Source organism: Brachycentrus maculatus, unplaced genomic scaffold (assembly GCF_059751285.1).
Source record: "Brachycentrus maculatus isolate JH-2025_06_01 unplaced genomic scaffold, ASM5975128v1 h1tg000136l, whole genome shotgun sequence".
NCBI classification, from domain to species: Eukaryota; Metazoa; Arthropoda; class Insecta; order Trichoptera; family Brachycentridae; genus Brachycentrus; species Brachycentrus maculatus.
Genome location: NW_028280889.1, coordinates 1,171,665 through 1,187,859, shown reverse-complemented (window position 1 = coordinate 1,187,859; position 16,195 = coordinate 1,171,665). Strand labels below are relative to the sequence as shown.

Here is a 16,195-nt window from a genome sequence, read left to right as displayed (position 1 = left end):
GGTATACATTTTATTTTAGATTGTAATAAAGGGTACTCGAATGAATACAATTGATATTTAAAATATTAAGATATTAAAAGTGCTTACATAAGCTACAAATATTTGATTAGAGTATTTTATTCTGAACTGAACATTTCCAGGAAACAACAGTCAAAACAATGTCTTCTTGGACTATTTTTACTTTTTACTACGCATTTCAAAATTAATTACATAATTTGAAAAACGATAAATGCAAATTTGTTTGATTTCTGAGAAATAACACTTGGTGCTCTTATTTCTTAGTAAACAAGTAATCAACCACTAGAGTAAATTAGACCCATTGAAACACCCAACGAACATCATGTCTGTAATAGATAAGAGTGTTTGAATATTATTTGATAGGCGCGTTTGATTACCGTGCTGACGCCAGGTTTGATTCCCAAAGGGGGTCAAAATAAATATTGGTTATTTTCCACTCAAATATTTATTTAATATTACCCTGGACTGGTACCTGAATTATTTCATCATTCAAACCCCCATCCGCTCCCGATGGTGCATAGGGCACTGCATCATATAAACGCAATATTATCTTGATCATTAACACATGAAGGAAAGGTGATCAGCCCTCCGCTTCAGGTACCAGTCCAGGGTACTATCGAATAAATATTATAGTGAAAAAAATGTGATAAAAATAGTAAACTTATAGTGAAATTATTTGACTTGCCTTCATATAAGTAACGATCAAGACAAGACTGCATCATTACGTGAAGTGCCCTATGTACCATTCGGGTGGATATTGGGTAAGAGCAATTAACAAAATTTAAATTTAAATTTCTACTTATTTGGTTTTGTGATGAGAAAGAACCCCTAGTGATGCAGTATCTAGTAGGCACTGTTTTAAAAGTTGAGTACACATGAAGTATTTTTTTATCGATTTGGCCTTGTCTTCCGAAAGAGTGGCACAATGCTGGGGGTATTGTTAGAACTTGTTCCTTTAAAGCAGGTCTCTAGTTCGCAGTTTCACACCCCAAACTGGACCTCGGGGGGATGTTGCGAGAATTAAACTCCTCCCTGAACAATTACCCGACCTAAAAGCTTAGTTTATCAAGGGAAGTTACGGGGCAGCCTCGTCTGTTTAGCACACCTGTAAAGCAAATTCGTAGGGAGGAAAGAGAGGAGAAAAATGTATATACATAGACTTTGATGATGAAATAGTGAACATTACATTTTCCCGGAAATAGCCCCGTGCGCCGTGGTACCTATCACATAATCCTTCTTCTTGCATCCCCTATTCGCAAGAAATGCATATGTATTTTATTTTATCCTTTTGTCAAACTTTCCTTATGCAAATCCAAGATTATGGTTTTTGAAAAAGAAGAATGCAGATCTGAATGTGAAATATTGGTAAACGGAGAGATTTTGGAACATTCAGATGATTTCGTGTATTAGGGTAGTATGTTTTCTAGGGATGGAAAGATTGATAAAGACTTAGAAATGAGAGTGAATGCTGGGAACAAAGTTAATGGTGCACTGAAATCAGTTATAGCAAATAAAAACCTATCAGCGGAAGCTAAACTGGCAGTGCACAACGGAGTCCTGGTTCTAACTCTAATGTATGGAAGTGAAACATGGAGTTGGCAAAAGAAGGATGAAAGTAGACTGAATGCAGTAGAAATGCGATCTCTCAGAAGAATGTGCGACAAAACGATGTATGATAGATGTGCGAATAGTGAAATAAGGAAGGAATGCAAAGCTGAGATAAGCATTATCGATAAAATTAAGAAAGGTGTGTTGAGATGGTTTGGACATGTAGAACGAATGAGTGAGGAAAGAACGGTAAAACAAATTTATGAGGCGAATGTTAGCGGGAAAAGAAGCAGAGGAAGACCGAGAAAACTTGGCACAATCAGGTATGTCAAATACTTGAAAGTGGTCAGGTTAGGAGTCGTAACAATCGGCAGGTATGTATGAGGAGACGCATGAACGTGGAAGAGGCGAAGAATGTTTGCAAGGACAGAGTGGTGTGGCGCTCTATTCTCTCTGCCTACCCCTGCGGGGAAGCGGCGTGATGGTTAGTTAGTTAGTTAGTTTGTCAAACTTCGAAGTGAAGTGTGCAAGCCTCTAGGATTTATAAGACTCATCCATTTTATAAAACACAATAAACAACATAAAGAGTAAGAACATAACATGAAAACGTATTAAATAAATTACAATATACCAACTAATAATAAAAAGAAAGGAATAAACTCGCAAAGCCTCTACTTTAAGAGGCTTGTCTGCAGGTAGGATAGTAAGGATAGGGAAGGTAAATGTGAAAAATACATCACAAACACCCAGACCAATAGAAAACAAATCTTTCTTGAATTTATTAGGTACTAATTACTGTCGGGAATACATACATACATATAATTTATTGATTCGGCATTAACTTTGTGGAATTTCATGTTTATTTTAACTAACTAACTAACTAACCATCACGCCGCTTCCCCGCAGGGGTAGGCAGAGAGAATCGAACGCCACACCACTCTGTCTTTGCAAACATTCTTTGCCTCTTCTACATTCATGCATCTCCTCATACATACCCGACGATTATTACGACTCCTGACCCGGCCGCTTTCAAGTATTTGACATACCGGATTGTGCCAAGTTTTCCTCGGTCGTCCTCTGCTTCTTTTTCCTACTACATTCGCTCCATAAATTTGTTTAACCGTTCTTTCTTCGCTCATACGCTCCACATGTCCAAACCATCTCAACACACCTTTCTTAATTTTATCGATAATGCTTATCTCAGCCTTACATTCTTTCCTTATTTCATCATTATTTTATTATTTTATTTTATTATTTTATTTTATTATTTTATTATTTTTTCATCTTATTTTCATGTTTATTTTATTAAAATTAAACACTTGAATATGCCGCTTTATCGAGTTTTATTTTTATTTACGACTAGTTTCGAAAACAGTTGTTTTCATCTTCTGGTACAAATTAAAACTAACGAACAAAAATATATTTAGGTGTATATACAGGTTAATAAATATAGGGAGGGGGGTTAAGGTTAAAAACAAGATTTTTTTGTAAAAGAAACATTGATTATAATGGTGACGTATTTTGAAACACTAAATTATTAATGATTGTTTTATCTAAATTTAAATTTTTATGTATTTCTATTTTTTTTTTATTATTCATGACTTGGCCTTTATTTGTAACAGAGTGTAATAATAAAGTGTATGAGAGTCAAGTGAGTGGTTAGTTTTCGAAACTAGTGGTAAATAAAAATAAAACTCGATAAAGTGGTATAGTGAAGTGTTTAATTTTAATAACATACATACATACATACATGTAATTAAACATGAATTGTAATGACAAAATGATTTTTACAAAAAAAATCATCAGCACCGATGCGGGTTCACCTGAGATTACAAACGTATTTACTTTGGGAAATTGACAAGCATCGGCACAAATGACTACCTACATAGCGAAGGAATTACTTAACTCGAAAGCACTGAAAGGTGTAACCATGCCTTGATTGGAAAAAATGGGAATAGTTTGAGGCCTGAGAAGCCCATGTCGGTAATTAAAAAGCTAACTAATCAAAATACCACTATTTCTTAAAATCCACTGTAACACGTGTTTCGATGCATTCCGCATAATTTTCAAACACCGTATCATCACCGTATTACAGTAGATTTTAAGAAATAGTGGTATTTACAAAGTAAAAATTTTCATTAAAAATGGATAGGTTTTACCATGAGAAAAAATCAAAAAGTCAATCGGGCTCGTCCGGGATTTGAACCCGGGACCTCTCGCACCCTAAGCGAAAATCATACCCCTAGACCAACGAGCCACATTGTCGGCCGACACATTTACCATATATTAATTCAAATTGCATACTGCAATACTCAAACAGCAAACAATGCACTTTAAATATGACGGGTGTCATCAAATTGTCGTAAAAAATGTTGTTTAAAATTTTCATGCTATAACTTCATTGCTACATCAGTTGGCTCGTTGGTCTAGGGGTATGATTTTCGCTTAGGGTGCGAGAGGTCCCGGGTTCAAATCCCGGACGAGCCCATAAGTTTTTTTTTGTATCTACCAAATTTATTATGAATTTTACTAATCTACCCATGAATATAATAAATTAATGTGAGTTCTATATTCTTCTAAACATCTCCGTAGGGTCATGCAATTCTCTTTGCACTATTGGCTACAGATTAGGGTCAAAAAAATCTTTGATTTTATTTTTTATTTTTTGTTTTACTTGGTAAATACCGCTATTCAGTGTATTTACCGAAATTAAAAATGGATAGATATTACCACAAAGTGACTGCCGAATTAACTTTATGCCCACCTCCATGGTTTAACGATTAGCGTATTTAGCTACCGTGTGGAGATCCCGGGTTCGATTCTTAGGGGGGGTGAGAATAAATTAGTGATTTTACACTCTAATAATTATTTCATATTATTATGGACTGATCCCTGAAGCGCAGTAGTGATCACCTTGCATTTATTTAAGTAACGATCAAGAGAACACTGCGTCAATACTATATTTTATATTAACACTATTATTCTAGTTCTACTTATAAAACCTATACCCTTTACTATGACTAAATTATATTGTATACCCACACACAGGCCATGCCTTTGTGGGATCTTTTTTTGTATTCATTTTTATATTTTAATCATTTTTTTGTATTTAAATATATGTTATGTAATGCAAAAGAATTTAAAATAAAGAAAAAAAAATACGATGCAGTGCTCTATACAATTAGAAAAAGAAGAATAGGCCGAATCAGGAGCGCAGCAAACGTTTGGATAAATTTTTATTTTCCCGTTTCAAAGGTGTCCCTGAAAATTGTATACATTTTTAAAACTGTTCTGAAATAGTGGGGCATTCTGCAATGGCGCTGAAAGGTTTATTCTGTATGGACGTATGATACTTCTGCCTTGAGAGCGAGACTGGGAGGGTGTATACTCGCTTCTGTAACCTTTACTATTCAAGATCCAAGGTTACTTCCGTTAGACGAAAGGCTTTTGAATATATTTTTTATTCATGTGAAGGCAAAACAAGTACGATAACTGTCAGGGATCGCGTTTCAATTCACATATTGATCCGTACCGCTGCCTACACATTATTTTATTTGAAGTAAAATGATGCCGATCGTTATTGATTGAAATTGTGCTTAGCTACACTTAAATTTTTAGATAATTTTTATTTAATTTCATTAATTAATTCAATAATCACTTTATGGTAAAATCTATCCATTTTTAAATAATGTTTTACGTAGTAAATACCACTATTCCTTAAAATCTTTTGTGACACGTGTTTCGATGCATTCCGCATCATTTTCAAACACCGTATGTGAAGCTAATTCTAAATTTTAGAGTTGGGTCCTTGGGACGTTGAAGGTTGAAGAGGGTCTAGTAGCTGTTTCTTATTTTTAATTATTTATTTTAAAAAAAATTCAGTGGGAACATAGACAATAGGGGGAAGGCTTTAGACATTGTCATATTATTAATTTTAATTTTAATTAAATTTTTATTTATTTTATCTGTGGAATGTTTATCCCTAATACAGTGAAACCTCGGGTTACGAACGACTCTCTTTACGAAAAGCTCAGATTACGAACAATGAGTCGTCTACTTGGTGGACTACATTACAGAAAAACTGAAACAGCTTTATTAAAAACAGCAAAAGACACTGACGAATAAAATATAAATAAATTCTTCGAAGAAAAAAAAAGAGTGGAATTTTATCTCAAAGTACCAATCATTCGAACTTAAAATATATTTTTTAAAATATATAAATTCATGTGCAAACTGGAAAGATTAGAAGTATAAATAAATGCCCAGAAAAAAAATCGTAGATTTGATATTACTAAAAATCAGGAAAAAACTATTAATTTTCATTTAAATCTTCACTATTTTTTTCCTAATTGTATAAAAATATATTTCACTAGTATATACATTTTAAGAAAAAAGTACTTAAAAAACGAAATACCATATATTTATCAAATGCGAATCGTGGACCGGAACAAACTTTTTTATTTGCTGCGGTCCAACGCTGACGCATTTTTATAAGAGAAATAGTTATTTAAGTAACCTACTAAAAAATGTTCTATTTTTTTTACATTATTTGACCCTTTAATACAAATTTTAACCATATAAAATGGATAAGTACCTAATAACAATATATATTTACTCTTTTACCTTTTTTACCTTTCCATTATATTGAATTGTTTTAAGTTAGCTTTTCATATCGCTGGAGTAACTTCATCCATGGATAATTTTCTTATAAGGACATTATGGGGATATGAAATTAGGTAACCTAGGCATACCTTCACAAAAAAAAAACATTAATCAAATGCATGAACCTCTATACGATAAATAAATAATAGTAGCTGTTATCTAAAACCAAATTTTGCGTTGCCGGAAGTTCATTACAAAATAACGTTCGTTAGTGGTAATAAATTCAACGTTAAAACCAATTTTCAAATAGACCTGCTATTGACATTTCTATAATAAATTACATCTACCCGGAAAATTAACGCTCTCAGTATATAAAATGTATTGATACTAAAACAAAACATTCGTACAATTCATGGATATGTGGCTGTTGTTTCCGATATAGTGGTATTTAACAAAATTATGTGAATTCACGATTTATGATTCCACTGGTTATTTTGCAATCGCTTTGCGAGGGCATTATCAATTCGGTAAAATTAATAAATCGTGTTTTAATGGAAATAAAAGTAGAATGACTGAGTTAAACAGGCTCACATTTCGCATTTAACACAAAATGTTTTATATGTTTTCGCTTTATATTAATTTTTAAAATAAGTCAATATAAAATAAACTCGTTTTTTCTTTGGTGTACCTCAAAAATTTCTTGATTTGGCAGGTGTATCTTGAACTATACTAGACCACAGGGGCGTGCATTCCATATAGGCAGAAAAGAAGTGCCTATCCTCACTACCCGCGTGACATATAAAAACGCAACCAGTAGGTACCTACCCTACCTTACTAAGTAGTACCTAGCTTCCCTTACTACCTAGTAGGTAGTACCTTCCTCTAAAAATATTTTGAAATTTCTTCAAATATACAAAACCCCACGGAAAACAAGACAGCAATCTACAATACAAAAAAAGCCAACTGGGACAAATTTTCAAACAGAATCCAAAGTAAATTAAGGGTTAAAAATATAACGGAAAAGTCCTTCTTTGAATTAAGCAACTCACTTGAATTAGAGAAGAACATTAAAACAATTATGCGAATTGTAAGCGAGTCGTGTAAAGCTAGTATACCGATCAGGAAACCCTCTTCAAGGAAACCTTGTCCATGGTGGAACGCTGAACTCGACAAGCTCAAAAAAGAAGCTACTAAATGTAGGCACAGGCTTCAGAACTCGGGAAGACTCCGTAGAGAGACGAAAACGCTCCCAGAGTATCTCGAGGCTAAACATGCCTACAAAATAGCTATCGAAAAAGCCAAAACAGAGTCATGGAAAATTTATTGCGCGTCGCAAAACAGAGAAACCGCCTGGTCTGCAATTCACAGAGTGCTGGTCAACCGAAACCGGACCACTCCATTAGCGACGCTAAAAGATGGCAGCCAGTACTTAGCTTCGGCTGCGGAAAGTGCTCAGCGACTCTTAGAGATATTTTTTCCGGACGACAACACACAGTCAGAAACACGTGAACAAATCAAAATCAGGCGGTTTGCAGAAGTTATACCTTATACAGAAAACGACCCGTTATTTACGGTGGAGGAGATTGAGGACACATTATTGAACATCAATCCGGAGAAGGCGCCCGGCGAAGATCACTTCACCGCGGACATCTGCCTTCACTTCTTCAACGCAGACAGGTCATTAGTATTAGGTATGTACAACGCATGTCTCAGACTGAACCACTTCCCGATTCCATGGAAAACAGCGAGGATCATAGTCATACCCAAACCAGGTAAGGACGACCTTCAAGATATTAAGTCCTACAGACCGATCGGACTCATTTCGGTGTTTGGGAAAGTACTCGAAAAGATGATGATCAATCGGATTAACTGGCATTTTCATCGTAACGGTAAGTTAAGTCCGAAACAATATGGATTCACACCCCAAAAATCGACAGAGGATGCTCTCAATGCCTCAGTCAAGGTAATCAGGACGGCACTGCAAGACAAGAAAATGATCGTCGCGATTTCGCTTGACATACGGGGAGCTTTCGATAATGCCTGGTGGCCATTTTTAATGTGCCAACTTAGCAGTAAAAAGTGTCCTAGGAACTTGTTCTTGCTGGTGAAAAGTTATCATCAACAGAGGAAAGTCGTGTTGTCACATTTTGATGCAACTCTCGAGAAGGTCACGACCAAAGGATGCGTTCAGGGATCTTCCTGCGGACCGAGCTTCTGGAACTACATCTTGGATGATGTACTCCAGAAAGACTTGGGCCAGGGGGTAGAACTGAGGGCATTCGCGGACGACCTTCTCTTGACGGCTGTGGCCGACAGCACGACGGATCTCGAGATAATGACGGATAACGCCCTGAAAACCATCACTACATGGGGAATTAAGGCCAAACTCCATTTTGCAGAAGATAAAACGAACGCGATGTTTATTACCAGACGAAAGGACCGCCAGCCGGAAATATACATGAACGGAATCCGGTTGCAATTCGTAGACCATTTCAAGGTTTTGGGCCTCACCATAGACCGCAACCTAAATTGGTCTAAACACGTTGACAACGTTTGCAAAAAAGCAGCTGGCATCACGAACAAACTCTTGAGAGCCGCCAAACCGACATGGGGAGCGTCACCGGAAGTTATGCAGCAAATATATATAGGCGCTGTAGAACCTCTGATAACATATGCCTCAAGCGTGTGGGTGGAAGCGGTTCGCAAGAAAGTCATCAGAAAGAAACTGGACTCCATGCAAAGACATATTGCTATCAGGTCATGCAAAGGATACAGGACAATCTCCCTTGTTTCAGCTCAGGTTTTAAGTGGATTTATGCCACTCGATCTGAGGATTAGGGAGCTTGCTGAGGCATACGCAGTCAAGAAAAGCCTTATCTTGCAGGACCTGCCGGAAGACAGATTCTACCAGGGAGTCGGAGACTACTTCTCCCTCCCTCATCCAGCTGAACGACTTTCCATAGATCACGGGTACGATGACCAGACTCTACCTGGGACATTGCAGGAAGAGTTGAGGATCTTCACCGATGGTAGTCTCTTGAACGGCAAAGTAGGTGCAGCTTTTGTACCCTTCGATGGCGTGAGAGAGCTGCCTTCGAGGAAGTTGAAACTCGACGACTTCTGTTCTGTGTTCCAGGCGGAACTTTATGCGATCAAAGAAGCCTTGTTTTATGTTTTGAAAAAACCCCCCAACAGATGGAAGCAGATAACGATCCTGACAGACTGTAAATCTGGCGTCCACGCAATAGCGGACCGAAATTCGATCAACCCTATTGTCATGGACATCAGAACAGATATTCAAAAGTTAAGATGCAGACACCAGAATGTGTATATCGGCTGGATAAGGGGTCACTGCGGTATCCTAGGGAACGAAAAGGCGGATGAAAAGGCCCGGGAGGCAACACTCAAGAAGACTGCCCCTGACTATGCCAACTTCCCGCTAAGTTTTGCCAAAAGGAAAATTAGAAGCAGGACCCTCCAACTCTGGAACGATCGTTATTTGAACGAAACCACCGGAAAGGTAACCAAAATGTTCTTACCAACCATTTTCCATGCCTTTGATTTCAGGAGACTGCAGAAACCTGGCTTTGAGCTCACTCAAATCCTTACGGGTCACGGTGGGTTCATGAGCTACCTACATCGTTTCAAGATCTCCGAGATCGACAGCTGTACGTGTGATGATGAGACACCTCAAGATGTCCCTCACCTGTTGATGCTTTGCCCCCTTTTCAGCTTTGAAAGACAACAGCTGGAGGCGCGTTGCAGGAGCCTGGGTGAGGATCTATCCAACATCGAATCCGTGATAGTTCATAAGGAATTGTCACAAGAGGTAGTATCATACATGATAAAAATAGTGAAGGACATTGGTAACATAAACCAAAGTAGGACACAAAATGCCGAACCCTCTTCTAGTGGAATGGAAGGTCTGCTGATGACAGTCAACAGTCCGCCTTCTCCTGAGGAGTTTTACGTGGTTTCCTCCCAGCAATGAGCAAATGCAGAGAAGTTCCTATTTGACCCACACTAGATGATCCCTCCTGTTCCCAACACAGATTCAAATAAAAACATATTTAATTAGCTAGAAGAAACAAAAATCCACTAAATGATCTATAAACCTTGTACATAATAAGCAAGGTAAATAATAAATGCAATTCCCATCTAAAAAAAAAAAAAAAAAAAAAGTACCTTCCTCTACTGCCTACCCTAATTAATTCTCTGTACACGCCACTGCTTGACCATAGGTTGCCAAAATGTGTCTCCGGCACAAATATCCACGAAAAAGCTCTTCGATTGAACTTTTTGAACCACAAACCTTATTAAAGCAAACATAGAAATCGTCTTATTGACGAGAACCTGGAAACGTGCTTAAAATTAAAAGTAACGACATAAAAACCGGACTTGATCAAACTTTGAAAGGAGAGGCAAGGACATTGTTCGCAATAAGTAGTGTTATTATGGAGACCTTTTACTTTCAAAAGATTCTATATCAATGAATAAAATTCTTTTGAAGTGTAGAATCAAGTTTTATCAGGCATACCCGTAATTTAATAAAGGTCTAAAAATATAATAATTGTGTACGAGAATTGCAAACTAATTTGACTCTTATCATTAAAATGTGCATATTTGACTAGTACTAGACTCACGGCGCCTCCGCAGTGTTATGGTCAGCACGCTCGGTTACCATACTAGAGGTTCTGGGTTCGTTTGGGACCCCAGGAGGGGTCAAATAAAAATAAGTGATTTTTTTACTGTAATATTTATCTTATTTTACCCTGGAAGTACCTTAAACGGAGTATTATTAATAATATATTGTCCGTCTCTATAGTGTAGTGGTTAGCACGCTAGGCTACCATGCTGGAGGTCTCAGGTTCAATTCCCAAGAGGGTCAAAATAAATAATAGTGATTTTTTTAAATCTAATATTCATTTAATATGGTACCTGAATCGGAAGGCGATCACCTTTCCTTCGTGTGTTAACGCTCAAGATAAAACTGCGTTTATATGATGCAGTGCCCTATGCACCATCGGGTGTGGATGAGGGTTTAAATGAAATGAAAATGAGACTAACGTACAGTTTGAAATTTGATAATAAATTGAATAATACAAAGGAATTTCCCTTTTCCGCTCCCAGGGACACAGAAAGCGCAGGAAATTAGCTTTTAATAGAAAACGAACAATAAAGTTATATGCGCCGGCATCCGAAACAGGCAGGAATGCACGAGACAGTTTACTCTCCAGCATAATTTAATTCATATTTACCGTTCCGCGGAAGAAAAGAAATTCTCGTAGTCAGGTAAAATGTATTTTCTTAAAAATGAAAACAAATGCTGTTTGTCCAAGTAGTTATCAGGAAAACAGAATGCGTCAGAGGAAATTGCTTGTCATACAAAATAAAACGATGCGGTGAGACGTACGAGTAAGTTTATTCAGCTCATTTGAGTTTAGTTAGTTCAGTAAAAATATTATTTAAACGTAAAATTACTTAAACGTAATAAATTAGTATATATACCAGGGGTGTTAGTTAAAGTTTGCCGGTTTTACTCATAGATGTCGCTAGAGATATGTATACATTTCTATGATTTGGCATCTTTGTCATTTGTTTCTATGGACATTAACCTTCAAAAATACACAAGTTACATTATATATATATATATATATATATATATATATATATATATATATATATATATATATATATATATATATATATATGTATATATATATATATAAAAATATATATATATACATATATATATATATTTATATATATATATATATATATATATATATATATATATATATATATATATATATATATATATATATATATATATATATATATATATATATATATATATTATATATATATATATATATATATATATATATATATATATATATATATATATATATATATATATATATATATATATATATTAATTGACGTATACTTAAAATAGAATAATATAAGAATTAGTGTCTAATAATGTAATTTATATTTGAAGCACTAACTTTGTGATTATCCATTATATAATTAAAATGTTACTTTATTTTAAAATAACTATAAATATTTTATTTTAACTTAATTATAATGTCTACCGGTTTCGCAGCTAAAGAAGCAGTAAGCTTCAAAACCGGTAGACATTATAATTAAGTTATAATAAAATGTTTAAAGTAATTTTTAAAAGAAGTTACACTTTCATTATAATTATGTCTAATAATGCTTTAACAGGTTATTAAGGCCCAGTATTCGTTAAATTCTTTAAACAACGTTACTTAACGTTCTCTAAAACCAGGTAACATTTTACGTAATTATTTTTTTTTTCTTAAAATACCGTTTTTGCATAAAAAATAGGTTTTTCTTCAAAATAATCATATAATTTTGAAAAGAAAAGAGCCATTGAAAGGCCAAGAGTTTAAAAATATATAATTTTTTTTTTACATATTCTAAAAAAACAATAAAATATCCAATATGCATTCTTTAAAAAATCCGGTGTGAAGAGACGTGTGACCTCTCCGGCGGTCAGCCGGTGATTGAATTCTGTGTTTGCGTTGTATCTCCTTAATAATAATAATTATCCAGATTGTTGGGACTCCAACCATGTTGCGTAAGCCTCCATCTTGAAGTATAGATATTATATTTTCAACTGTAGTATGAAAGTTATAATTACTTGACGTGCAGGAAATTCTATTTTCCGCAAACTATTATCACGTTTTAAGGAGTTTGGGTTATTTTTTCTCGGTAATACAGTACTAGCGTTATGTGAAACTCAATATAAAGGTTAACGCAATAGGGTTAGGGTCCAGAGAATCTGAATCACTGTTACCAATGACGCTCTGAACGAATTACAAAAGAAATTCTGCATTTTTATTTAACTTAATTTTAAATCTACATATTCCTACCAGGCAAACATAACACGAAAGGTAAATATAATTGTACGTACCTCATCTTCGAAGTGATTATCAGGATCCGACATCGCAGCAGGATATTAGATTCACTAACACTTTGATTTTATACTATCATGTAACACATTTATCACAACCGTTGTACAGGCAATCTATTACGTAAAGACCTAATCAAATTTATGCTATCCGGATCAAATGTAGTGACTATACTAGCTCCGTTGACTCCATTCTAGTCAAAATTTCATCTCAAAGCTAATTTTGAAATGTGTGCTCCGTTAAAATAAACATTTTTTTACTAAAATCGTTATTCAAATAAATATTACACCCAAAAATCCTTAATTATTTATTTTCTACGTTCGCCTACGTTTGGAAGCAATTTTATTTACAATTCAATTTTTTTTTTTTGTATTTTTTTACGATTTCTAATGTATTAATTATGATTTTATATTCTAGCGTCGTTAATCAAAGATGGGCAGCCTATTCTGTTGTCTTGATCCTGTAAAAAATAAAAAATAAATCAATTTTATTTAATATAGGTATACAATTTGAATATATTCAAATACATGGATTGACAGCTGGGAATCAACATCGCAGGAGGCTAATGTCTCTTAAAAACAGTCCACAAGGCCTACAAAACGCAGAAAAAAAGAAGAAAAGCAAAAAAAACTATAACATCTCAAAATAAATTGGGTTCATCCTGCCATAGTTCGTAGCATATTTCAGGCGTTAATTGACTCTAAGGACGAATTGACTCTCCCGTGTACCTTTGTACCCGAACGTTAAGGACACAACCAAAACACTTGGTTTAAATAAAACTTAGCATGTTTTAGCACCTCTTCCACTCGAGTTTAATTCTCAATTATCTGGATAACCTAACCAAATTGCGGATTAAAGGCGACAAGCTAAAGCCGGAGCAAGGGGGCGGTAATAACTGTAAAGTTGGCAGTCGAATAAAGGGTGAGAAAATCCCTCTCTCGTAATGAGACAAATGTTTTGTTGGAGATTAGGGTTGCCTCTTTGGGTTACAAGCAAATTGTGTTTAGCGATTGTACCATTAGCTAGTTTGAAAATTTAATGTCAAATTACAAAGTGTTTCGGCAACTTTTCAGTGGAACCCATTTTAATGGAGAATTTAGGTACTTTTCCACGTGTTCCTATTCTCCAATTATCAACAAACTTTATTTCTTTCTTTAATGAGTGAAATATATATTCGTGTATTATAAAACACCCTGACAACAGTCAAGTCTCTAGTTCAAACATACACACACATACTCGCACACATACACAAACACTGTAAAGCATTTGTCAGTGTTTAATTGAGAGGTGTTGGGGTGTGGTTCAGTGATTAGTACGTGGATTCTGAGTCCAAATTTCTGGGTTCAATCCCACTCAACCAAAAATTGATACCTGTTTTTAATAATGAACCTCTTAGGCTCACAGAAATAGCATAAAATCGAAATATTTGTGCATATAATAAATAAATAAAAATTTAGATATTTTTGTTTATTTATTTATTTATTTAAACTTCATGTACAGTAAAGAAATACGTACTTTGGCGGGCTTATTGCTAAAAAGCAATATCTTTAAACCAACCAAAAACAGACTTGTGATATTGGTCAAAACGTTTGATACCATATATAGCTGTTTGCAATGAGGAAGGCAAAGGAAAGAGGGAGTTTAGGGAAGGAGGTAGAGGGAAAAACTAGGGGAGGAGGTTTGATGGACAGTTAGGAATCTAATGATAGATAGTAATGTCTCAGACGTTTCTTAAAAGTTGTTAGAGAATTTCCCCTATTATCATAAAAATTAAAATGATAATGGATTGATTTTTTTTTATTGGAGCAGGGAAAAGTACAAAGGGTTTCGTATTTGTTTATAGTTGGCACGCCCAGCATCTATGAATGGCCCTATGCGCCGGGCCGTGTAGCGCTAGTGTGTACCGTGTAGTATGTAGGTGTTGGGCACGTGCCAATAAGGGTATTTAATCTGCCATACGCTAGCAGGAAATTATTTAGGATTTTTAAATTAATAGGGAGGGGCATTCGAAATTCGATCCTTCTTTTTAAAAAATAATTACCTATCTTTCAAGAAGGATTAAAGCTTTTGTCGAGGGGCATTCGACATTCGATATTTCTTTCTAAAAAATAATTATATTCCATGGCAATCTTCCACTAGATATCTTTCGAAGAAAATATCTAGAGGAAAAACAAAGAATTTATGATTCAAATATTTGTTACAATTTAGTCTAATTACAATGCATACAGTAAAGAGCCCAGATGTTGGCTCTTTATACACATTGGTTCAATTAATGCTGAATTATAACTTAACTATTCATCATATCGATGTAGTTTATTTATTTCGACATTTTCGGTCATTTAAATATTTACTAATATTTTGTTTTTAAGCTACCATATTTCGCATATTTCACACACACGTCGTAATAACTCAGAAATATGCTATCAATTTTATTTCGTTAGATAAGCATTATCCATAAAATTAAGAAAGGTGCGTTGATATGGTTTGGGCACGTGAATCGAATGAGTGAGGAGAGGATAGTTAAACAAATTTATGAGGCGAATGTGGTTGGTAATTGAAGCAGAAAAAAACCGTGTAAAACATGGGATGATCAAATATTTCAAATACTTGAAAGTGGGAGGTCAGAATGTATCATGTGTGGCGTTCTATTCTCTCTGCCTACCTCTGCGGAGAAGTTGCGTGACGGTTAGTTATTTAGTTTTTTTAGAATTTAAAAAATATAAGATTGGTTTTAATTTGTTTCACTTGGTTTAAAATTAATTTTATATAGATTGTTTTTATTATATTTATATTACCTTTTAACCTTAAACTGCTAACGATAACATGAACACATATTTTGTGCTATGCTGTTTTAAGAGAAATAGAAATAAAAATAAAATATAATTAAGTAATCGGCATTCTATATTCGAGTCTGCCCTTCCCTAACACGTCGTCGAGCCGTCGAGCCGTCGAGCGGCGTCGGGACGCCTCAGCGGGCGTAGCGCCGACAACATGAGGTATTTTATGCATGGAGCGCCAGACCTGCCATGCAGTAGGTACGAGTATGCGCTATCGGTGACTGCATCGCGCTTGCTGCAGCGGATAAC

General features: G+C 35.1%; 1 protein-coding gene and 2 non-coding genes across 3 annotated transcripts in view; 1 reads left to right on the top strand and 2 right to left on the bottom strand.

The window, feature by feature from the left end:
* The window catches only part of Dpp10 (Dipeptidyl peptidase 10), a 154,506-nt gene that overhangs the window by 109,208 nt on the left and 29,103 nt on the right, over positions 1–16,195 (bottom strand). Inside the window, exon 2 of the mRNA XM_088260492.1 lies at positions 13,112–13,569. Coding sequence (XP_088116618.1) covers positions 13,112–13,144 — 33 coding nt within the window. The 5' untranslated portion in view covers positions 13,145–13,569. The remainder of the gene's footprint in view (positions 1–13,111; positions 13,570–16,195) is intronic.
* On the bottom strand, positions 3,752–3,823 carry TRNAP-AGG (transfer RNA proline (anticodon AGG)). Its single transcript has one exon. It is a non-coding gene; the product is annotated as a tRNA-Pro (tRNA).
* TRNAP-AGG (transfer RNA proline (anticodon AGG)) lies at positions 3,982–4,053 on the top strand. Its single transcript has one exon. It is a non-coding gene; the product is annotated as a tRNA-Pro (tRNA).